Genomic DNA, 25809 nt, shown 5'->3' with positions numbered 1-25809 from the left:
CTAAACCACTCGACCAAGCTGACTCTACAGCATTTTATAAGGGTGGAAATTATGGAATTACATCGACTGCCTTTATTAATTTTTATTTTACAACTGACACTGACATATATTGTGAATAAAGAATGACTTAAAGCTTGATTATAATATCAGCTATGCGGATTATAAGGTAACATTTACAGTTACTAAAGTTACTAAATATTTACAATTAAAGATAGATGTGTAAAGGCTCCTACTGAATGCCTAGAAGTAAAACCTATGTACAAATACCAGTTTAATGTATACTGACTACAAAATAGCTTAACAAACCTCTCTCTTTGCGCATTTATGTTGATTGTCATTAAAATCGTACCCCTTTTCAATATTGAGTGTACTTTTGATGTAATATATAATATCAGCTATACGAATTCTAAGTTACCAGTTACAGTTACTATAAGTTACTAAATATTTTGGAACGAACGAAAGATGTGTAAAGGCACCTACTAAACATCTAAAATTAGTATAATTTACAGAGGTAAATGTAACAATTGGACATTCTGATAGCTCAAAAGTTCGGCCTATGACGACACTATAATCACCGCGTTAGGCGGTGAATATAACAATTCTGAGCTTGGTTACAAAGCTCTTGTCACCTTTGCCATCTTGGCAAGTAAATATGGCGGACAGTTGCTGAATGAAATTTTCATTTATTCGAAAGAAATCACTCCAAGTCCAACTGAAATATTTGAAAGGATGGAGAACTTTCAAAATGACTGCTGTCACCCTTCGACCAAGAATTTTTTCGTGAACTCGTGTACAAGGTATTTAAGAATCGTAAACGTAAATTGACGGAAATTTATTTTTCTTCAAACTAAAGCTACACATTTTTAGACGATGGTAACAAGTGTGAATGAAGTCAACAACGATAAAACAAAGGCACTGGATGAATTTATTTTTCGTAGTGTTTCGCTTGTTTGTTTTACTACCGAACTCGATGTGTAAATTTATTCACAACCGATATACATGCAAGCTTATCATTAAAACTACGGCTGCCGGCTGTATGCACACGAACAATTGTGTCCGTGTTTTTTATGTTTCAGTCAATTATTTGTAGTTCCTGAAATTCACCTCTGAAAATTATACTAAAACAATTATTCACCTCAGGCTCAGTGAACGTTGATGAATATTCACCTCGACTTCGTCTCGGTCAGTATTCACCAAAATTCACTTCGCCTTCGGCGAATAATTTTTAAATCAAACCTATGTGCCTGTACGGGTTAAATATATAAAAATGCCACACTTAACAAAACCAGTTCTCTGCACATTCATGCTGATGTATTTTTGATGCAATTTACTGACGTATGACACTTAATGGCCGACATACCGACTCGGGAGTCATAGCATTGAGGCAAGACATTACATTTCCAAAGCTCTCCAATGCAGGAGTACAAATGATAATTGGGTATTATTGAAGGGACGTATTCCGAGGGAAGAGAGCAGTTATACGGATTTCAATTCCTCAGAAAAACGAATAACTGTTATTGTTTATGTAGTTTTCATTTTCCTACTGCTGTCATGCTGTATCCGTATAGGTATTTTCCACTCCCTTTATCAATAATAGTAATCATATGAATACGAGTGCAATGAAGTATTTACATTACAAGTGATATTTAAAAAATTGCACGAACCTTTTAAACCTCGTTCCTACGGCTTTTCCCTTAGGAATACTCTGTAAGGGGTTCTCGGTAGTGATTGGTTGTCCGCGCGCCTATTTGTGAAGGAATTGGTGCGCGATCACGTGGGTATCCAATTATAACTTTCTGCAATTGTTTAGACTGCCTGTAATTGAATACCTCCGCCATTCGCACGTCAATTACGTGAGCGTTAATGGCTGCCGTCTTAGCATTCCTCACACATTTTTCGACTTATGGAAAACTCTACTGAATTTCTCGCTCGAAAGAAGTTCTTAATAATCGCCAAATTTGTTATTGATACGATTAATTAATATTGAGACCTCGTGTGGCACAATTCAGGGGGTAAGCGTGCTCGTAATTTACTCCCTAAATTGTACTCCACTCGGCCCAATTACTAATACTACTATACTTCTGCTATTATATTACTACTCATTGCAACACTGAGGAAATTATGAATGTGAGCACATTAATTTGGACTGTTGTGCAAATAAAAATAAGCGGTAAAATAAGCTGTTCTCAGCCAATCACAATCAGTCATACCAAAAAAAGTCGTGTTGCCAATTAAGTTGCATTTTGAGACTGTTCAATAACATACGTTGCTGAGATCTGAAAGATAATTCATGCAGTACTGGAAATGTCATCTCTTTAGGAACCTGGGCTTCAGCTTCAACTCCGTGCGTTTTAATGAATACTGTAGTCCTTTAAATGCGTTCCAGCAAACTCCATCTGCATAAGACTCGTATGGTCCGCCATGGTACAACCCGTTAAGATTTGCATTATGGCAAGCCTTGTACCACCAGCCTCCTTTAAACTTTATAGCACAGTTTTCTACACTTCGGTCGTTGTCTTTATCTATGGTCGTAAATCGCATTCCACTATAAATGTGAAAAAGTGGAAGGAAAGTATAATTGTTAACCATTTTCATGGTAAACGGAAAACACGAACGGTTTTTCTCCTTGAATAGAAATATTATCACAAGGAGATATGAATTTTGTTGTCATATGTGACATAGCATACCCCATAACATCGATAAATCGCTGGCCGCGTGGTCAAGTTGTTAGTAGTTTTGCAAAACTAACAAAATCCGAAAATGTCCAAGTTATAGCAAAGATATCAGTGACGTCATCTATTGTTATTAATATGCCAACCAGAGAACTATCGGCTGGTGAAACAAAGAGTTCTTTTGTTTAATGTTTTGAACATTTAAATAACAAAAACAATGTTTGTAAACAAATATCTTCCCTATTGTACATGTATTAGAAAGTGGCTCTTAAAAATACCCGTAGGAGCCAAGTTTTACAATTATTCCGAAAATGTTTAAGCTTGGAATCAGCGAGTAACGACATTAAGGACGTTCGCGCGAAAATTTTCCAACATTTATTTTTTTCTGAGACTTTTACCACTGTAAGATGATGAGTTAGTTATGTCAGAAATGTAAAAAACAACAACAACAACAAAAAAATGGGGGGTCACCGACTTCGTTTTAGAGAGAACATGCCCGAAGGAACACCCTAAATTTGAAAAAATCGTGCTTCTTTAGTAAACAAGGTCAGTGTCTGAAGTGAAATGTTCTCTGCCAAATATTGTTTAAGAGGACCTATTAAGTGAATTTAGTCAACTGGCGAGGTTCCTTAAAGACAAGTTCGCATTTAGCGACCATAGTTTCAAGCGCCGCAAGATGGCAATATTCGATGTCCCGAAGACAGAATTCTTGAACTTTTTGTTAACTTCCCACATTGATTTTTTGTTCGTTTTTGGACAATGTGGAGTTAATTGCAAATAAAATCTGTTCCTGGAAAGAAAAGTAGGGGTCACCGAACGTCCAAGATCGTTAAATTCAGGCAAAGCTCTTGCAATGGCCATCTGCCCTATTATTGTTCATTTTATTACTTAGCGAGCGCTCTCATGCATGACGTGGCGTTTGAATTTGCGTGCGCAGTAAGGACGCGCAGAAACAATTAGCGCGAACGTCCTTAAATCAACTACCACAGAAAATGAATAGATTGTCAATTTGGTAAAAAACAAATGGTAATTCTTTATTTGTAGTGACAACTCTGCTTAGCTAAAAAGCTACTTTGCAGGAAGGCGACTCTTAAATTAACATGAAGATAAATTAATTACTAAACAAGTTAACACAAGAAAAAGTAAATTGAAAATTGTATTTTCTTGCTGTGATGAAGGTGTAACGGCGTTTAGTTAATAATTTTACCTTAAGCGATGGCCGGCGGTCATCGAGTCACCAGCCGTGCCACTGTACCCTCCAATCAAAAGCCGGTACTTATCTGCCTCGTTTGCTACTTTAAAAGTAGTGTATTCAGCGTATCTGATGTCTCCATCAAAGTCTTCCAAGTCAGCTCGCATGGTGACATCAACAACGGCAGTCAAACGGTGAAGATTGTCATTTCCAAGCCAGAACTCGCCGTTCAGATCTCCAAACCCGTTTTTGTAGGATTCCCAACCAAGATAGAAGTCAACAGAACCGTCCAAACGTCTCTGAAAAACTGTCCAACCTCCACCGTCCGTGGTCATGTCACACAACACTTGTATTGGTTTGCCGCCGTCTGGATTGATTGTGTACACGCCACTGGGTGTGAAACCATTTTCAAGCAGCTCGGTACAGCTCCCATTTAGTTTTTGTGCTACAGTGAAGTAGAAGAGAATATAAATCAGCTGAGATAATCGAACTCTGCACTTCTGGACTGCACTTGGTGTTTTATTCCATGCGGCGTTGCGAGCAAAATGTAGAACAGATCACAGAAGAAAGAAGAAAGTGTTGGTGGTTTTGCACTGCTTTTGTAGCATTGCAAAATACCGCGTTGCTAGAAAAATTCAACATTCCCAAAAGTGCATTTGGGGCGTGGCTTTTCACGGGAAATCATTCTCCTCCCTTGAGGAAAGCTCGACGTTTTAGACCATAATCAACCGCGAATGCTTCACACATTGCGAGCGCGAAGACTTTGAAGACAGAGACGTCCTTACATATTTTTTCGTTAAATATAACTTTTCGTTCTAATTGAACCAAATGCGCTATCGGAACAAAATCATCTATTAAGCTTTATGAAGCGTGACAAGCTTTTTCTTGCGGGACTTGCTTTGCTCGTAAGCTTATCGACGCTTTGCGCCTTGCAATTTGCGCGCATCGAGCATCGCGACTTGGCAAAGCACCAAAAAACAGACGGGAACAATCTGTTTTGTAGTTTAGCCCAATTTACGAATTGTTATAGAATGTTCTGACTGCAAGCATTTTGCTGTTCCTAATCAATCAATAGGGAACATCTCGCGTGGAATGAGGCAAAGTGCACTGCACAAAATAGGTTTAGGTGGCGCGCTCTAGTTGAGGATCTATGTTCCATTAGGAACGAAGAGGAATAAGTAGGTAAGTAAACAATCGGTAAATTTAAATAAGAGAAGAACTCATTCCACAAAGCACAGAAATTTTATTATTAGAGAACACCTCGATGGACACCGTGATGTTATGTGCTTTGTTGTTTTGTGTTAAAGATGAACTTTGATTAACATTTCAATCACATTAATTTGCCTTGAATCTATCATGCTATAGTTACTTAGTGTTCTCACCTTCACACGTGAACCCATCTCCTGTAAATCCATTTTTGCACGAGCAATTGTACGATCCTTCCGTGTTGTTGCACGTAGCGTTCACGTGACAGTCATTCATTCCCAGTATGCATTCATCCACGTCTATGAAAAATTTCAATTTCAATTTCTAGTTTTAGGCCAAAAATTCTGAAAAATTGTTTATTGGTAAAAATGAGACGTCTCAACCGCAGTTCATATATGAAATATTTCATATAAACTTTACATCATTTCACTCCTCACGGGAAGATATGAACTCAATTAATTGACCTCGCTCCCAATGTGTGGCTTCATAGCTCAGTTGGTAGAGCATCGCACCGGTATCGCGGAGGTCACGGGTTCGAATCCCGTTGAACCCTGATTTTTTTCAGGCTTCTTCTTTCCAGTTGCTTAAATTGGAAAATTAACTGCGATGATCATTCTTCACTTTCACGTCTCATTTTAGTTGCAAATTTACGCTGCAAATCGAGAAACTCTTGCATAATTGCAGGTCGAAAAAGACAATTCACCATACTAAGATTGGAATTTGAAAATATGTACCCTAATCGGGCTAAAACTGTTTTTTTTTCCCTTGGTTACAGTATTCAAGATTTTTTGCCAAAATTGGATTAGTAATCCGAATCTCCATTGAAATCTATTTCTTATATTACTAAAACGGTGATGAAGTCCCACTCTTCCCTATGCACCTTAACGTTGGATTTCTGCCTCACATGCGTTCAGTTTTGCAGTATAGTTATATGATTTTAACGTGTTGAGATACACATTACACTTACCTGATTGACAGTTACCAGTAAAGCCCACTGCACATACACACTGATATGTGTCGTGTTCCAAGTCTGAGAAACAACGGGAATTAACAGGACACCCAGCGTCTGAACATGGATTCTTTCGTTGAAATGAAATAAGAAAAAAATGTTCATGAGAGATGTGAACCGATATTGATAAACCTAGTTTTTCACGCTGTAAAAACTTGCTTACAACAGTGAAAGTCTTGATGCTGCAGTATGTTTTGTGAAACAGCAGGCGGAAATACATTTGCCGTCTAAGGACATGCATTAACTACCTTAGTTACTATGATTAAGCCTTAGCCAGATGCGTCACACCTTTGTTCCACCGTAAATAAACCCTTGTTTTGTAGTCCAGTCCAGTGGATTTCTGATAGCATCAGAGTCACTCAGCTCACACACGTGACCACCACCCTCCTTAGGACCAAAGTTGTATGATTGACACGTGATTTCCATAAAGCAGTGTAACTCACACACTTCTGCCGACGTCGCCCTCGAAGTTCTGATTACGTGGTTTTTAAGAGCCTTATTTGCAGTTGGCTTTCCAAACGTCTTGATTACACATGGCTCTAAATTACAAACAACAAGAGGGCTGTTTTTAAAGTGATATTCTAGAAAATGCTTCACAAAAAAATTGACAAGAAAGCCGACCAAACAGAGCGAAATCTAGCTTGTCCGGCGTTGCCTAAATAAAGGCTTGAGTTGGTGTAGAAATCGCTCAGGGTGTGAGCAAAAAATACTCGGATTTTCATGATTTAAGGGAGATCTCTCATCTTTCAGGCGCTGTGTATGATCCATTTCCACACAGTATTTCATGTACTTTTATAAGAATAGAGTCCAGTCAAATGTAAGAGTTTGACATAAAAGACTAGTGATTTTATGAGAGACGGTATTGATCGAGACAGAAGTTTAGTCCTCATTTCTTTCTCGTGGTATTCATCCGCGTGAGGTTCAGAGTTTTTTGCCAGCATTTTAAAACAGTCGTATATCTGTTGTAACATCAAGATATACAACGATTGCTCTTGTCAAACCCAAGATATTGTGTATCTATGATATCTAGTATCCATAGCAGGGGAATATCAAAATTGAATTCAGGCAATTTTCTCTTGATTCAGGGATTTCGAATCATGAAGAAATAAGAAAACAGACCTACCCAATGCCGACGCAGCTTTCCAGGAAACCTTTATAAAACTCAGTACCAGAAACAATTTGGAAAAATGGAAATAGTTCATGGCACTTGACGCGTAAGAACAGAAAACTAGACACAAACTTTCGATTATTATGGCCTCATCAAGTATGCCAGTGTAGCTAAAGCCGAAAACATATCAAACTTCATTAAGAATTTATACTGCACAAAGAAAAACAAAATCCACTTTGTGATATGACTCGATATTGACGCACTCTTGTGGATTTAAATTACAAGGTTGGCTTTATTAAAAATAACCAAAGTTATTGTAGATATTCACAAACAAATTAAAGCAGCTGACACAATTCATTAGTCTTTTCTTTTGTATTCGATGATTTTTGTAGGTCGACGTCGCTTACCTAAATACAAAGGACTGCAGAGATCCCAGCAGTGACTATTGGATTCCCGTCAGATTAAAAGTCTAGAGTCTTTTGATATCGTCAAGTATGCCAGTGTAGCTAAAGCCCAAATCATATCAAAATTTAATAAGAATTTATACCGCAAAGAAAAACACAATCCACTTTGTGATATGATTCGATGGTGAGGCGCCCTTGTAGATATAAATTACAGTGTTGACTTGTCAAAGTTATTGTAGATATTCAGAAACAGATTAAACCAGCTAACACATTTCAAAAGTTTGCTCTTTGGTTTGGACGATTTTTGTAGGACGTCGCCTAATAAATTAAATACAAAGGACAATAGAAAATAATATCACAACAAAGGTTATTGGAATCCAAAAAAAAAAAAAAAAACTTGGTGTAGCCATGAATTTTTCAGAGATAATTAGCCTCGAATGTCAAGGAACCAAAACAACGAACAAAAAACTACTTTTATATCAGACCGAATTCGCAAAAACATGCCCGCGTTTACGCATTGACCCGGCCTGGCCGTGACGGAGCCCCCCACCACCACCCCCCCCCTTCCCCCTGGGATTAAAGTCGCTAGCTTTGCACCTAGCGGGCATGTTTCTGCGAAATCGCTCAGATAAACTTTCTGCTGTGTATTATTATGTGAGCAATGCGTCATCTTAAGACGAAACCTGATAGGAAATCGAGCAATTTCAGTTTTTAATGGACGAAAACCTTGTACCAGAATAATTTTAAATATATTACTGTTCCTTTTTGCATTTTCTAAAAGCTAAAAATATAAATAGTTGCCTGAAATAGTACCAAAATCAATTACCATAGGGAGCTCGAGAAAATAAAATTCAAAGTTCAGAGAAATTGTACAAACATAAGTACAAGTTCGTCATCGGTTTCTTCCCACCAGTACTTTCAAGTATTTTATGTGAATTAAACTTCAAGATATAAATTTAAGAAACCGTAAGTACCCTCTTTTTGTCTTGTTAGGAATATGATTATCCATTTGTTTCTAAATGTTCTTTCAAAATTTTGCAATTTTGCAATGTTGCAATTTTGTCGACCTGTACAGCACCGCAAATGATCCCCGACCGCAAATGATCCCCGACCGCAAATGATCCCCGACCGCAAATGATCCCCGACCGCAAATGATCCCCGACCGCAAACGATCCCCAAACCGGAAATGATCCCCAAATTGGACCGCAAATGATCCCCGATGTGGACCGCAAATGATCCCGCCGGAAAACGACGAATGGCATGGAGTTTGTTCTTCGTGTCGAGGTTTCAATTTTTAACCTAAACAGAAACAAGTCATAACTGACCATATTTTATAAAGATATAATTCTCAGGATAAATAGTCTTCGGAAAGATTACCGTAAAAGCTCCGCGAAATGCCTTGTAATCGGCTTTGCCTATATATCACCATAACATTTCATAACAACTTAACCGAAGCGAAAATTGTGAACGGAAATGTCAGATCAGTCACTCGATATTCAGCGTGCATCTCAATTTCTAAATCGTGTCTAATTTTCTCGCCTGCACGTTTGGTGATACCCTGAGTACTAGAGACTTTTCAAGTGCGGTCTCCGATTTTGGTTAATCACGCAAAATAAAAAAAACCTCTGATACCTAGGGTACTCTTGTTATCGATTTTGAAAATCAGTAGCAAGAAATTTTAGCGGATATCGGGTTGCAGTGGTAACCTATATATCAGGTTAAGGTTGTTCGTGAAGCAAGACTTCGTTGGTCTGGAAATCTCACACGAAAACGGCTTACGGCTGCCATTCTACTTTTAGTTCGTAATGATATCCGGTTTCTCGGTTTTCCGCGTATGTTACCCACGGGTAATGAAGGTAAGAGTTAGATTGCTCAACATACTATGCAAGTTGACCAATCAGCGCCCCTGTCCAGATTCACTACACGTTTACATCTTCAGTATGGAATTTCAGACTGCAAATTACAGATGCGAAAGACAAACCGGCTTGGAGTGCGTTGAGATGCGGACTTTCTAGTTCACAGAATATCATACGTAGGACTAAAAGGTCATGAATACTCACGATCACTTTTACTGGTGGTATTAACACAAATGTATACAAGTTGTTTATGCCTTCGTCATGGTAGCATTAAGTTGTTACTGTTGTATATCGAGCCAATTGAGAAATGGTATCGCTGTTTACGACCTTTTTTTCGTGTTTTTTTAGAAGAATTGTCAAGAGAAAATGAGATGGAATTATTTATCATGAGAATTTTATTTAAATTGTAGTTAACGTTGTCAGTATCGTTTCTTTCTATTTATCGTTTGAATGATGAAAATGAAAGGAAGGAATAAAAACATGGAAGCAAACTCCATGCCATTCCTCGTTTTCCGGCGAGATCATTTGCGGTCCAATGTCGGGGATCATTTGCGGTCCAATATGGGGATCATTTCCGGTCTGGGGATGATTTGCGGTCCAATTTGGGGATCATTTCCGGTCTGGGGATGATTTGCGGTCCAATTTGGGGATCATTTTCGGTCTGGGGATCATTTGCGGTCCAATTTGGGGATCATTTTCGGTCCAATTTGGGTATCATTTGCGGTCGGGGATGATTTGCGGTCGGGGATCATTTGCGGTTCGGGATCATTTGCGGTCGGGGATCATTTGCGGTCGGGGATCATTTACGGTCGGGGATGATTTGCGGTCGGGGATCATTTGCGGTTCGGGATCATTTGCGGTCGGGGATGATTTGCGGTCGGGGATCATTTGCGGTGCTGTACAGACCACACCAAGCCACTGCACACTAATGATAGAGCGCAGTGGCTCAGCCAATCGGATTACAGCATTTGCACTAGTGTTCAAGCAGAATTCAATTAATTATAGAGAGTAACTAACGTGATGGGATTGGTTTTCTTATTACAGGACCTCTGTTCAGACTCGCGGCTCGGAGTGACAAAAACAATCAACATGCCAGAGTTATTTGGCCATGCGCAAGGAGTGGAGATGGCAAGTACTTCGCTACAGCTTCATGGGACAAAAACGTAAGCTCGATAAGGGACCCGGGGCCTGCGATTAATTAATTATTATTACTATTAATTGGTGATTAATTTAACACCTGACTAGCTCTTGTTAATCTACGTAGGTAACACTAGTATTGGGGATTGGTCTTAAAGAAGGAGCAAGCTTTGGGCCAATTGTATCCTTGTTTATGAAAACCTATCTACGTTCGAAAATTACGGAATGCCCTTCTGTTCCGTAAATTTTCGTACGTTTATTAAAGCTAATGGTTAACTTGTACTGAAAAAATATCACCCTGCACTTTGTTTAAATTCTTGTTTCTCTTTCAGCGGAATTTTTCCCTCACGTCACGTGCCTCATAACATGCAGCATTTGTCACGTGCTTGCCGTGCGACGGTTGCGATGGAGATGAAAAAGAGACTCTGAAGTTTGCTCATGTTTACAGCTGGCAAGCTGTGGCTTGGATCACAGCGTTAGAATATTTAATGCGGCTGTCTTAGTGTGACTAGCTGCGTTACTGTCACGCAACAGTACCGCCTATATGAGCTTGGATCAAACTGCACCCACTGCGTGGAGGCCTCTGCAAGGACGCTTGGTTTTAGTTGACGATAGCGCTTCCATCGTGTACACGTAACGAAGTGTCTCTTTTTTTGCTGGATGACAGCACAACCTATTTAAAATCAATAGAACAGAAAAAAGAATCCAAAGATCAGTAATAAGACTGAGAATATAAATTGCGACGCCTTTTATTGAAATAAAACGATTCAGTTTTAACGTAAGCTATCCAGAAGCTTTCATTTGTTTGACGTTTTTCGTTACAACAAGTGAGGATGATTTAACAAAACGATTCGCAGTTCCCAATGATAATTTGTTGAAATCTATTTTCAGTTTCGTTGCATGTACTGCTAGTGTCATATTGCTCACGTTTTCGTGACCTCATACCTCGCGCGTGGCATGTTATTTTACAGCGACCTCACGAAAATGAAACCAACAGGTGGGACAACGTTTCATCAGTCAGGCAGCTAAGTGCTTAAAATAACCATTCACAATTTACCCCGGAAGAGGTTCATGGATCATCCGCCCTTGGTTGCAGGCATGATCCTTTGTCACTGTGCTATTTTAAAAGGCGCCTGGTTGACCAATACCTAATTTCTCATAAAAATATAACGGGTGATGAGAATAGAGTCAACTAGCGGACATATTACCTTGATTTACTGTTGTACCCGATACCCTAGCCATAGTCGCGATTCAAAAGCTGTGTCTACTGTCCTGATAACCTGCAATATCAAATCACTGATATGATGTCGCCAGTTGACAGAATTTAGGTACAGTAAATACCTATTTTTTGTTACCCTTCAGCGGCAAACATTAGACTTTTTTGGTCTCTCCAAGGGTATAATGGCTCGACTGTGTCTCGCTAGAATACGAACTAAGGCTCGACCAAACCGCCTGAAATACCATCGAAACATACCATAAATGTTCCATTAGGCATTCAGAACTTTTGATTTAGTGTTTTTGAGAATGTGGTGGTTTATCGAGAAAATTTGTTTTCATCGCCTGATCGTTTTCTTTGTGCTTAAACAAACAGGTACAATCTTAAGTACGGATTGCTCGGTGGGGTATGGACTTGTCGCTAATCAAGTTTTCCTCCGGGTGTCACGTGAGTCGAGATCCTGGCCTACTAGGAGGCGAGACTCGTGACTCTCTTTTCCCCAGCCCTCTCCATTCCAACCCAACCCTATTCCAGACCCCACCGTCGCCGCCCCTCCGATTTTGCGTGTGACATTTTTGGTTTTTGCGTCTTTTTTCGCTTCTCACTCCAAAAAGTAAGGAAAAAGTAAAACTGTGGATGGTTTGTCTACATCTTCACGTCATATTGACGTCATATGGCAATCTGTCTTCTTTGAATAAATACTTGGATCATTCTTTTTTCCTTCAAAAGCGAAATACTGTGTTTGCAAGAAGACAGTTTCTAATTCGAATTAATATCGTATTTTTGGGAAATTGTTTCGCCCCTAAATGCATTTTTAAAATAAACCTTTAAAAAAGCAATGGTAACGCAAAAAAGTTTGCCTTCAAACTTGATTAATTCAGAGCAGAATTTCAGTAGCCTCTAAGCGGCTAACTAATGCGTTTTATGTAAACAATTCAGGATGGAGGATTATGCGTGCCCATCTCACAATAAATACAAAATCATACTTACTAGTTAAAGACAAACATTCCAAAATTTCAGTTTTTTTGAAAAATGAAAAATCTGACACGACAAACTTGAAAATTTCATTTTCTAATTTCCTCGTGTAACGTCTGATTTTATGAATTATTTACGGTATCTGGTGTTTTACTTTCCAAAGCGAACAGTGTAAAACAAACCTGACAGAAAAGTTCACTCCATGCTAGGAATACAAACTGGTCTTCAGGCTTTTATTTCAACATTCACTGAACATTGGCAAGGTGAGTACAACTTGTCTTAAATTGCATGCCTTAACTTTATATTCTTTACGAGTTGAACTAAACTAAAGAAAATATTGTTTGGCCAAGGTATAAATACTTCAAAGTAGCTCTTCTAAGTTACAAGCGAAATGCTACCGCGTCGTGAAATCTAGGAAAAACCTTATGACAATAGAATGGTAATTAAAAAACGTTTACGACAAATGAGAGACTTTTGCACTGACTAAATGTTTAGCCGTTTATACGGCGGTGACTAGAAAAATTTGTTAGTCTATCTTTGTGTTAGACTGATTTTAAGACTGTAGGTACATTTAAAGAAAGAAAACAAATTAAGAGGCGATTTTCGCCATTTGTCGTTTACCGTAAACGTCATTCTTCAACTCTGTTTGAGAAGCTTATTCACGTAAGGACCTGAATGATCACTCCGACTTTTAGCGAAGTTGAATTTACGCATGAAAAGTTTCCTGTAGCCAAAGTTGATTTGTACATTCATAGTTAATTCCAACATTTTGTAGTTTCAACGAATCTGAAATGTCAAGTACAAAATAGAGAAATTGAACTTGTGCACCCGAAATAAATTCGGTCCCTTTACAGCAAGCACTCCTTTACCTTTTATTTCTTTAGTCCATCAGACTTAAAGATGAAATGTACAGGTTTGGAATGCTAATTTGCTAAAAACATGGCTTTTTCGAGTCCCTTTACTCTTCTTCGTAGTTACACAACGCTCATTACGTAATGCGGCAAAATTCTACAATCACCATTATTTGGTTTATTTTCAGTTACATGACTTACTGAGGAAAGCGTCATGAATTACTTACAAGAAGTTATACAAGCCATCTGTATAGCCCTCCTTGTCGCTAATTTCCTTCTCAACATCGGTCGTACTCTAAAAGCCATCGAGTTATGCAAGGAAAGCTTAGTTTTGCTCAGTAATAAAGTACTGAGTGTACAAAACCCATTACGGCAAAGAATGTACAGAAAAATTTATTATACCATGTTTGAGGCGTACCGCCGTGTTAGCGATCACTCAAATGCAATAGCTTGCGGCATGAAACTTCTCGACTTTCACCACGAGTGTGGTGATACAGGCCACGAAGGTGTGCTTAGCATAGTACTGGCAGAGATATATCAGAGTCAAAGTATGTATGCTGAGGCAAAAGAACTTTATGAGAGAGCAATCCTTGTCATGCAAAAAACAGGCGACAGGAGAGGAGAAGCAATCGCTTTTGGAGGCCTAGGAACTGTGCTTGTTTCACTCGGTGAATACATCAAGGCTAAAAACTATCATGAAAAAGCACTTGCGATAAGCGTGGAAATTGGTGACAGAGCAATAGAAGGTACATGTTATGGAAGCCTAGGAAATGTGTTTCAATCTCTCAGCGAGTATATCAAGGCTAAAGAATATTATGAAAAAGCACTTGCGATCAGCATGGAAATTAGTGACAGAGCGAATAAAGGAACATGGTATGGAAACTTAGGAACTGTGTTTCGCTGTCTCGGTGAATATGTCAAGGCTAAAGAATATTATGAAAAAGCACTTGCGATCAGCGTGGAAATTGGTGACAGAGCGAGTGAAGAAACATGGTATGGAAACCTAGGAAATGTGTTTCGGGATCTCGATGAATATGTCAAGGCTAAAGAATATTATGAAAAAGCACTTGCGATCAGCATGGAAATTGGTGACAAAGCGAATGAAGGAAGACGGTATGGAAACCTAGGAAATGTGTTTCGGGATCTCGATGAATATGTCAAGGCTAAAGAATATTATGAAAAAGCACTTGCGATCAGCGTGGAAATTGGTGACAGAGCGAGTGAAGGAACATGGTATGGAAACCTAGGAAATGTGTTTCGGTCTCTCGGTGAATATGTCAAGGCTAAAGAATATTGTGAAAAAGCACTTGCGATCAGCATGGAAATTGGTGACAAAGCGAGTGAAGGAAGACTGTATGGAAACCTAGGAAATGTGTTTGGGTCTCTCGGTGAATATGTCAAGGCTAAAGGATATTATGAAAAAGCACTTGCGATCAGCGTGGAAATTGGTGACAGAGCGAGTGAAGAAACATGGTATGGAAACCTAGGAAATGTGTTTTATTCTCTCGGTGAATATGTTAAGGCTAAAGAATATTGTGAAAAAGCACTTGCGATCAGCATGGAAATTGGTGACAAAGCGAGTGAAGGAAGACTGTATGGAAACCTAGGAAATGTGTTTGGGTCTCTCGGTGAATATGTCAAGGCTAAAGAATATTATGAAAAAGCACTTGCGATCAGCATGGAAATTGTTGACAAAGCGAATGAAGGAAGACAGTATGGAAACCTAGCAGATGTGTTTCGGTCTCTCGGTGAATATGTCAAGGCTAAAGAATATTATGAAAAAGCACTTGCGATCAGCGTGGAAATTGGTGACAGAGCGAGTGAAGAAACATGGTATGGAAACCTAGGAAATGTGTTTTGGTCTCTCGGTGAATATGTTAAGGCTAAAGAATATTGTGAAAAAGCACTTGCGATCAGCATGGAAATTGGTGACAGAGCGAATGAAGGAAAATGGTATGGAAACCTAGGAATAGTGTTTCATTCTCTCGGTGAATATGTCAAGGCTAGACAACATTTTGAAAAAGCACTCTCGATCAGCATGGAAATTGGTGAAAGAGCAGGAGAAGGAACATGTTATGGACGCCTAGGAAATGTGTTTTATTTTCTCGGTGAATATGTCAAGGCTAAAGAATATTATGAAAAAGCACTTGCGATCAGCATGGAATTTGGTGAAAAAGTGAATGAAGGAACATGGTATGGAAACCTAGGAAATGTGTTTTATTCTCTCGGTGAATATGTCAAGGCTAAAGAATATTATGAAAAAGGACTTGCCATCAGCATGGAAATTGGTTACAGAAAAGGAGAAGAAGAGTGTTATGGAAACTTAGGAAATGTGTTTCGGTCTCTCGGTGAATATGTCAAGGCTAAAGAATATATTGAAAAAGCACTTGCGATCAGCGTGGAAATTGGTGACAGAGGGAATGAAGGAAAACAGTATGGAAACCTAGGAAATGTGTTTCGGTCTCTCGGTGAATATGTCAAGGCTAAAGAATATTATGAAAAAGCACTTGCGATCAGCATGGAAATTGGTGACAGAGCGAATGAAGGAATATGGTATGCAAACCTAGGAAGTGTGTTTGGGTCTCTCGGTGAATATGTCAAGGCTAGAGAATATTATGAAAAAGCACTCGTGATCAGCGTGGAAATTGGTGACAGAGCGAGTGAAGGAAAATGGTATGGAAACCTAGGAAATGTGTTTCGGTCTCTCGGTCTATATGTCAAGGCTAAAGAATATTATGACAAAGCACTTGCGATCAGCATGGAAATTGGTGATAAAAAAGCACAAGCAATTTGCTGGGACAAAGAAGGCCATTTTTATAAATCTCTTGGTGATAAAGATAAAGCTCAAGCCTGCCTCGAGAAAGCAATTGCGATTGCAGTTGAAATTGGTAACAGAGTAGTAGAAGCAAAATCTTACCTCGGCCTTGGACAAGTGCTTCAATCTCGCGGCGATCATGACGTGGCCGAAGAATATCTTGAGAAGGCACTGTCAATCAGTGAAAACATTGGAGAGGTTGAAACTGAGTTTCGTTGCTATTGTAGTCTTACATTGACAAAGTTATCACAAAACAACTCTCAGGAAGCTTTTTCTCTTTTGTTTCGAAGTATTGGAAAATCCGAAAAAATGCGAGGTTTCCTTCAAGACAGCGATCAATTAAAAATATCCTTTGCAGACATGCATGTTTTTCCCTATCAGCAGCTCAGTGAATTGTTTCGTCGCGCTGGAAATCCTAAGGATGCTCTTTGTGTTGCAGAGCTTGGACGAGCAAGAGCCTTAGCAGACTTGATGGCAACTCAGTACTCTGTTGAAAATCGCATATCAGCTGACCCGCAATCATGGACTGTTGTTGAAAATGTCATGAAGAAAGAAAGTAACTCTACTTGTCTATACATTTCTTATTTTGATCAAAGAGTGTTTTTGTGGATTCTCAAGACAAGCGAAGTCATTCAGATCCGAGAACTTGATGTGGATAAAAAGACTCTTTACACAAGGTTAACAAAGGTTGCTGAAAACTTCGATGAATTTTTTGCTATCATGGCTGAAAGCTTCCAAGACTTTGGTATTTTACCTGAGGAGGTCTGCGAAGATCGATCCTTGAATGGCAATGACATTGAAACAAATCCTGAATCTTGTCAGGAAGATAGCCCCGCAACTTTGCGACAAGGCAAGCCTGGGAATACGGATGATCCCGAACCGAGTCTAAAATTGTTCTACGAACTGCTCGTCAATCCTGTATCCGACTTACTTGACGAGCCCCAAATCATCATTGTTCCTGATCGCAACCTGTATCGTGTTCCGTTTCCAGCTTTACTCAATGAAAGCGGGAAATATTTATCGGAGCGTTTCAGAATCCGCGTGGTTCCTTCTTTGACGACTCTGAAGCTCATTCAGGACAGTCCTGCAGACTATCACTGTCAGACTGGTGCTCTAGTAGTGGGTGATCCTGATGTTGGTGTGGTGATTTACAGGGAAGAAGTCAATAAAAAGTTCGTACCATTGCCTGGTGCAAGAAAGGAAGCAGAGATGATCGCACGACGGCTGGGCGTTTGGCCTTTGTTAGGACAGGACGCAACAAAGAAAGCGGTACTTGAGAAGCTGAATTCAGTGAGTCTGATACATATTGCTGCACATGGTAATGCTGAAAGAGGAGAAATTGCTCTTGCCCCTCCAGAGCCGGTCCATCCAGGATCTGCTACACTAACCGGAATTCCACAAGAAGACGACTACCTTTTGAAAATGTCCGACATTTCAAAAGTCAAAGTGCGGGCTAAGCTGGTTGTACTAAGCTGTTGTCACAGTGGCCGTGGACAAATTAGAGCCGAGGGAGTTGTTGGAATCGCTCGCGCATTTCTAGGAGCCGGTGCACGCTCGGTGTTGGTGGCACTGTGGGCTCTAGACGACATTGCAACAAAGAAGTTGATGAGTCGCTTTTACGAGCACCTTGTTGATGGAGAAAGTGCCAGTGTATCTCTTCACGCGGCCATGAAGTGGATGAGAGATCACGGCTTTACCAAGGTTTCCAGGTGGGCCCCGTTTATGCTGATTGGAGATGACGTCACATTTGAGTTTGAAAAATAAAGGTATGTTTTTTATTAGCGAAGAAAATATTTCATAAATTTGGTTAGTTAGTTGCCCATGCGACTTAAAGAAAAATTGAAACTCCCTACTTTTCTTCTTTTAATTTGTGTTTCAAAGGGCAAAATCTAGCTGTGCTGTACACAAAAGAGTTACAGAAGTGAATCAAAAGATTTTCACTTCCAATCAGTTATTGAGAAAAAGTTTTCTTTCATCAAAAGACTTTCTTGTGCGGCGATGAGATTCCTTATTCTTGTCACTTCTCGACCGTAAATTTGGTACTTATGCTTAAAAAGTAAAGTGTACTCAGACATGATCGGACGCTTATGTCTGCGATTTAAGAATTAAACTGTAATCATCATCTATGAATGTGTAATATATTTCTTCAGGCTTTATCTTTTGCCTAACAGAAAGTACTGTTACCCAATGGTTGGGATTTTAGATATCATCAAATTAGTTTTTTTTTTCGGTGTTGTAGGAAGGAAAGACCTCGCCGATGGAGTACTCCATAGAAATACGAAATCAAGCAATGAACCAAGAGAAACAAGAAACTTCTGCAAGGACAGTGTAAAATAGAAAAGACAATGCTGCATTGACTTTCTTTTACGGCCATTGTCTGTTACAAGCACAATTGTTTATTTTTCCTCAGAAGCAGAACTGAAAAGTAAGCTTTTTTGTAGTTGCAAACCTATTTTTCTTAGTGTTGTTGTCGAAAATAATCAGACATATCTCTTAAGAAGCCTAGCATCTGTCAGGCGACTTTGTTGCCTAAAATTGATGCAAAGTTTCTTCGATGGGGAGGAGGGAGGGGTGCTCATGGGGAAGGGGTGGGGATGTTCTTTGCTGTCTCTTTTAGGATTGGCAATTGTGATTTATATTTTGGCACTTAAGCCAGTTATCTCTGTCATCATTGAATCTTTTTACAGAGATGTAATAATTTCAGCTAACTGTGTAAGTTGTTTAAATTGATCGGGAATGGAATTGCTGAAACCTCTTCACAGACGAAAGTGTTCGATGACATGGTCATGAAAATGATTATAGTTCTTATTTGCCTGATTTTAGGAGTAGTATCTTTTAGGATTAAATTAAGACATGAGCCACACCCGGGGTGTTTTCGACAAACGTCCACGCCCCTTTCACGTGTTAATCTCCTGTAACGAGCCAAGCGATTGTCTTGTTTGTTAAGAGGATTGAAAAAGTTTCTTGTTGTTCAAAATAATTAATAATAACAATCTAGACTTTATATTAGACGTAGACTTTCATATAATGTTTAGTTGCGCGTGAAAACTACATAGAAATTGTGATTCATTAAAAATATATAAATGTGTAAGATAAAATGACATAACTTTAAAATAAATCATCGGATAAGGGACAAAACTTAAAACAAATTAATCAAAAGGCTCATTTAAGCAAGACAGTGTTAGTGAGAGTTTTGAAGGTGTCAATTGCGCAGGCATTGCTAGCGTCAGTTTGATTGTACATATGATTATCGTTTTTACTTTTTAGCATAACGTGTAATTATTTTAGATTGTATTTCATGATCCTGACTTATGAATTTTTTTTTAAAAAAAGTTTACTCATACAATATAATATTTACTTTCAATTTCAATTTCTCTGGAATACCTGTGTGTCATTTTCTTTCATGCGATGTCACACCTCACATATAGCTAAGAGTGTCACACAATAAATTTCTACTCCATTACATTGCATTGTACTGTATTGTGTTATTTTGTAGTTCGTCACAGCAAGATTCAATACTTATAAAGTATATATGGTCGTCTTTCTCGGCATGTAGTCACTTGAGATTTAGATTGTGATGTTTCGACTGTTTATTGAGGGTCTACATCGACTGATTACACATTACACACTGATTACCCGTTAAGCACGATGTCGTCTGTGATTGGTGGATTTCGATCCTTACATTTCTGGTGAAATTCAAATTTTTAACGTTTCATTTTGCCGCAAATTTTTTTCCGTCGAATGGCCGTCGAAAGCTCATATTTTTAATAATTTTACGGGAGAACGCTTTATTCTATTTTATTATAATATATTCCAATGTGAACGGAGGTGATTTCGGGCAATTTTGCAGATTCTGTGGGAAGTTTCCTCGAATTTACATTGCATTTTATCAGTTGCAAAGCAAATGAGAAAAGTTTACGGCGAAAAAAGCTACACTTTTTTTAATAAGAATATTTCTTTCCGGCCCAGGCTAAATATTCTTATTTTTCTGCCGATTATAGGCTGAAAATATTCTTGTAAATATTCTAAGATTAGTTAAAGGACAAACTGGACTATGCCAATAAAACGTCAGATTATCTATCGAATCATGTCTTTCTTGACGTTAGAATAGCTTTGGAGGCAGACTGCAGACAATAAAGTCTGATTAGACACACCTTACTTCTCGCAGAAATTTTATTAGCATCGAACATACGGCTGGTGCTGAGTTTGTTGTTTTTTGGCTAGCTTTGCCGTTTAGAGAAAAGAAGAATTTTATACGGTTTAATTAAAATATATAGAGGATATTACACGGTGGCGAGAAGATATGAATCTTATGTTCTCGTGGCAAGAACAATATCTCACTCGTTCGCTTCGCTCACTCGTGAGATATTGTTCTTGCCACGAGAACATAAAATTCATATCTTCGACTGAGCCAACGTGTAATGTTCTTTTTATTATATGGAGAAACCAATTCAACAAAAGCAAAAGGCGGGAATCGTGAGGTCATTGAACGATACGACACTCACAAAGGTGACATACGGAAAATACGCCACTCGGGTCCCGAATGAAGTGGCGTATGGAATCTACTAGTGGTTTAGTTCCCAGTAAAACACTCTTCTCCATATAATAAATAATGGTATTGTACTTACAAATTTTCAAAACACCGCGAAATCGTGGCCTTTTCAAATTCCCAACAGGTTTATTCTTGAAATATTCTTAAAATTCAGCAAATTTCAGTGTCGATATACTTATAAAGTATATTCTTATAATAAAAAAAAACTGCACTAAAAGATAGTGCAAACGAGATTAAGTATTAAAGTCTTCTCACGATACACAGCGGATCTCGGTTACATGTTGTGCCTTTTTTCTTTTGTTATAATTGTTGAAATATCATCTTTGTAGAGTTAAATCGAACTTACTAGTGTCGATATTGGCTTACAGTACTAATGCACTTTGACCTTGACTTAAAAATATTTCAGTTCGTCTTCGACCTCATGTCCCGTGACCAGTCACATGGAATAATAATAAGTTCATTTCGCGCCAAAATTATTAAATACAAAAGAGAATCAAGAAAGGAAACAATAGAAACGGATTTACAACTAACAAGGTGCAAATCAATAATTACTCGGAGTTATCCGATAATTTTCTTTAAATAACCACCAACACAGTTCACTGCAACCTGTAAGCCGCAGATATTCGTGGATATTTTATCGCTTGTCATCAGTACGGTCGCATATCGTTACAGGGGTTTACCTGCCATCTATCGTGCGCGGTCGCATAGCTTCTAGCGGGTAACATGACGTAACAATACGAGACTTCACTTCACTAAATATTGTTAAGAGGGAAGTCTGTTGATTAGTTGATATATTAACATGCGTTGATTGTTAAGTGCATCAGGCGCCAGTCGAAAGATAGGCAACAAAAAGTACGTATTAACAGCTTCGTAATAAAAGCATCAAGACTCCATAACACTTACGCCATTTACAAAGTACTCCTTCAGGTTCGCGTTTTGTTCAAAGTGACGTTTATGTGTATGGTCAGCAAACTTTAAAATGAGAGTCTCAACTCAATCACGCAGAAATGTTAAAATGTTGGAAGCGTTTGTGTCGGCGAACGTATTTTTGCCACATACACGGCAGGTGTGCAACTGTGTTAAAGTGATTCAACATTAAAGGAACTCAGTCACGGTATTTTGAGTTATTTTGGCCACATACAAAATTACCTTTAAATAGTAGGAAACCTGAAAATAACAGTTTAATAAGATAGAAAAACACCAAAGACATAATGATAAACCATAAAGGAACAAGGATGGCTACGGATGGAGAGGGTTAACACGGATTACAAACGACGAATTTGAAAAATTGAGGCTTAACTTTTCAATATACGCAAACCGTGACTGTGCTTCTTTAAGATGCGTGTGTTAATATTGAATGCCAATCATGTCAAATCTATACAAAGATGCTTTGATAAATACAAGAACTCTTGAGACAATAAGCTGGAGCGAAAGGACAACGATAATTTTTTTTAGGCCTTTTCTTTCTACTGATTTCCGGTTAAGAAAGAGTGCAGTTTAAATACAAATCTTTATTCGTAATAAGAGACTTTTTAATTGCCAATAAAATATTCCAATTCCTACTTAGCCCGCAAAAACGTAATCGCGTCCGATATCCTGAGGCTTTCATTGCTAGCTCTGCTCCAGTTTGCAATTTAATGCTTGCTGAGATTTTCTGGTTTGGTTAAGCCATATACTTTATCTACTAATGTATGCTTAAAACGAAGATAATTAATCCAGAACGTGCAATATGTGGGGAGAATATCCTTGATATTTTGGCTGGATTGTATCATGAACGGTGCTGTGCTGCACTAGATTCTGGTTTAAATTCGCATTCAATTCAATTTAAGAACCTTTACTAGTTATGCTACAAAACGGCCTCGATTAACAACTGTCAAACTTCAGGTGCACGCAAACCTGTCTTACCGAAATACAAGTTATATTAGCACCTCAACTCATAATGATATAATTTATTTCGTCCTTTCATTACCTGTTGAAGTAACCGGCCTGGTCCTTCGTTGCCATCGATCCAAAGAGCAGAATTCACAAATTCTTTGGTAGCAAAGGCTTGATATAATGATACAATGAAAGCGGTTAGCTGAGTCCTTTTAAGAGAAGTTAAGAGAAATGTTTTAATGATATGTTTGCTTTTTCTTGTTCATGATTGTTTCAAGTTGGACTAACAATGTCAACAGACTTTAATTGGACCTTTTTATTACTACACGACTCAAATATTAGATCCGTTTAATCTCGAGAATGAAACATCTTTTTTGACCGTATGCATTTTTTTAAATTTCAGTTCTGTCAGGAGTATGGGTTCCTTTCTCCAAGCGACGAAAAGAACAGTATCCTTTTCGCAATGGCTGTTTCTTGTAACAGAAGTATTTTAAAGTGAAAGTTGACCACCTTAAGTGATGTTTAGGAACCGAGTTAAACTCGGCTTGTTAATTCAATCAGTTTGATTTTATTGGAAAAAGTTGTTCACTTTCTATGAACAAACACAGTGGTTTCTTCATATACCTTCAGAGCGAAGCGCGATCGTTAACTTTCTCCAACTGAGCAAGCGCAAGTTAACATGAGTGCGACGCGCAAGAGTTACGCATCGCGTACAGGAAGCGGAAGTCAAAATGATTAGGAAACGTTTCGCCGCAATACACAGTTTGCGTGTTGCGCTCGACACCCGCACGTGGAACACGCAACAAATATATTATTACGAATATCTTGCCGTGCGTCTGTTCAGTTATAGATCACAGATGACGTCAAAAATGAGATAAGAAGTAAAAGGGAGCACACAAGGCGATAGCCGAGTGTGTCACCGATGTTCTTACAACATACTGAACAGACGCATGTCAATATGGAACCTATCTATTTATTTTATAACTAGTTACATGAACAAGAACATGCTGATGAAGTCGTCCATACGTCTGTCCTCCAATTGAGCATAAGTAAGAACCAATCAAACTGTCTCACTTTGTGAAATACTCGTGCAAAGAAAAACTATAAACTTGAAGCAAAGCAAGAGGTGTAACAGTTGATACGTTACTTAAGACTCATCCTGCGTATTGGTTAAAGCTCTCAAATGAGGGTTTTTACTCTGTTAGGTGTTGTTCACAATTTACCATTTTCCTTAACACATGTTTAGCTGCTCTTGTGCACGCAGTTTACACAGAGTATGCTCGCTATCTTCACAGTCTTGGACTTGAAAAGTCTGCTTATTTCTTTGCTAATAAAGCTGGACCTAAAGCAAGACAACTACTGGATGGAATGTAGATAACATAAAATGACTACAGAAATACTGTTATATAACAAAAAATAAGATTCCTGAATGAAATGAACTGAGACTGCGATTAACAAGGAGATTTTAACAGTATGGAAGGAAACAAGATTTAGAGAAACTATAATAACTCAAAATTAATAAACAAAGGGCAAGAAAAAAGTGCGTGCCAGGTGGGGTGAATATTTTTATTAGAATTACAAAAGTTTTCCACCGTCATTATATCTGGTTTTCGCTTCTTAGGACCAACTTCCAAGTATTCAAATTATGTCTACAACTATTATTAAACCAAAAACGTTACAGATCTGTTGAAATTCTAAAACGGTTTCTTTGATATAAATAAATGACAGATAAATTATTGGCATTGTGCTGTAAGGGAGTGTTTTTATTACATTTACCTGAGATCACACACAAAAGAGGACAAAATATCCCACTTTGAACTACCAAAGAGTGTTTGTAACTGCTGAAGAGGACAATGAAGCCCCGTTACCCTGAAACCGCATCAAATGTTTTCAGTCCACACTACGTCGGAGGAACTTAAAAACGCAACAATGGCCGGTCATTTTTGATTTGTGTTTGAGGAAAACTCGGTCATGAAAATCAAATGGTTATCGTGACGCCATCGTTTTCATAGAGCTCCGTTTTTAACAAGTGTTCCGTCCACACGAAGACGAAAAGCCGGTGTTTTCAACTTCCTCCGGTTTTAAGAGCGTTTTCGAAAAGCTCCGTTTTCGTGACGCATAGGCCTGACGGTAGCAATAAAGCTGCGTTCTTAAATTTCTCCGGGGTAGTGTGGATGGTACCTCAAACTGTCAATTAATGTGGTCAAAACTATGTACCAGCTACATTGAACAAACAAGTGCATAACGTTTTTTCAGCCTCTTTACTTAGGGCTTTAGTTACATTTAAAGCGTAGTTACATTAGCAAAGCAAAGCAAACAGCATTCTTTTGAAGCTCTTTGGAAACCCACTCTGTAGGTAACTGATGGGAGAGCCGGTAACTCGTGGACAAAGGCAAGCTCGGCTTGACCATTTGTTACAAACGTGTTTCTTCTGTTCTCTAAACATTTAAGAAAAATAAAATTAATAAATCGTCTGAATTTCTTTTTCACATTTAACATGGATAAAATCTTGGCATTTCGTTTCAGGAAAAGACAGCGCAAGTTTTAAGGAGAGACCCCACTCTGCGGAGCACCCTACGGACTGCTCCGCGGACTACTCTACAGATACTTCCCCGTAAAAGTACATTTCGCTGATTACTTAGGATAGTCTGCGGAGTAGCCCGTAGGGTAGTCCACGGAGTAGTCCGTAGGGTAGTCTGCAGAGTAGTCCGTAGGGTAGTCTGCGGAGTAGCCGGTAGGGTAATCCATGGAGTAGCCCGTAGGGTAATCCACGGAGTAGTCCGTAGGGTAGTCCGCAGAGTTGTCCGTAGGGTAGTCCGCGGAGTAGCCCACAGGGTAGTCCGCAGAGTAGTCCTTAGGGTAGTCCGCGGAGTAGTCCGTAGGGTAGTTCACGGAGTAGCCTGTAGGGTAGTCCACGAAGTAGTCCGTAGGGTAGTCTGCG

The 25809-nt window shown here is 38.8% G+C and overlaps 3 protein-coding genes across 3 annotated transcripts; 2 read left to right on the top strand and 1 right to left on the bottom strand.

The window, feature by feature from the left end:
• Nucleotides 1-2282: 2282 nt before the first annotated feature.
• On the bottom strand, nucleotides 2283-4399 carry LOC145476470 (ficolin-1-like). Its single transcript, XM_081455382.1, has 2 exons — nucleotides 3880-4399; nucleotides 2283-2545 (listed from the first exon to the last, which is right to left on the bottom strand). Exons 1-2 carry the CDS (start codon nucleotides 4197-4199, stop codon nucleotides 2308-2310), a joined length of 558 nt encoding a protein of 185 aa, XP_081311508.1. The 5' UTR covers nucleotides 4200-4399; the 3' UTR covers nucleotides 2283-2307.
• A 9619-nt stretch (nucleotides 4400-14018) lies between these two features.
• LOC145467145 (uncharacterized) lies at nucleotides 14019-15953 on the top strand. The gene is made up of 2 exons (XM_081450687.1): nucleotides 14019-14979; nucleotides 15869-15953. The coding sequence occupies exons 1-2, from the start codon at nucleotides 14030-14032 to the stop codon at nucleotides 15951-15953; spliced, it is 1035 nt and encodes a 344-aa protein (XP_081306813.1). The 5' UTR covers nucleotides 14019-14029.
• A 431-nt stretch (nucleotides 15954-16384) lies between these two features.
• LOC145467136 (tetratricopeptide repeat protein 28-like) lies at nucleotides 16385-18358 on the top strand. The gene has a single exon (XM_081450675.1). It carries the CDS (start codon nucleotides 16385-16387, stop codon nucleotides 18203-18205), a length of 1821 nt encoding a protein of 606 aa, XP_081306801.1. The 3' UTR covers nucleotides 18206-18358.
• The last annotated feature ends 7451 nt before the right edge of the window (nucleotides 18359-25809 follow it).

The sequence above is a fragment of the Orbicella franksi genome, chromosome 2 (genome assembly GCF_964199315.1).
Source record: "Orbicella franksi chromosome 2, jaOrbFran1.1, whole genome shotgun sequence".
Lineage (NCBI taxonomy): Eukaryota > Metazoa > Cnidaria > Anthozoa > Scleractinia > Merulinidae > Orbicella > Orbicella franksi.
The sequence above is the reverse complement of the archived record's forward strand: the minus strand, read 5'-3'. Positions and strand labels throughout refer to the sequence as shown.

Excerpts from the sequence above, each read along its gene's own strand:
- LOC145467145 (XM_081450687.1), top strand. The coding sequence starts at position 14,030 with ATGTTTGAGGCGTACCGCCGTGTTAGCGATCACTCAAATGCAATAGCT. Across the intron at positions 14,980-15,868 it reads AAAGCGAGTGAAGGAAGACT|GCTAAAGAATATTATGAAAA; the intron begins GTATGGAAACCT and ends GAATATGTCAAG.
- LOC145476470 (XM_081455382.1), bottom strand. The coding sequence starts at position 4,199 with ATGACCACGGACGGTGGAGGTTGGACAGTTTTTCAGAGACGTTTGGAC. Across the intron at positions 2,546-3,879 it reads ACCGCCGGCCATCGCTTAAG|TGGAATGCGATTTACGACCA; the intron begins GTAAAATTATTA and ends TCACATTTATAG.
- LOC145467136 (XM_081450675.1), top strand. The coding sequence starts at position 16,385 with ATGGAAATTGGTGATAAAAAAGCACAAGCAATTTGCTGGGACAAAGAA.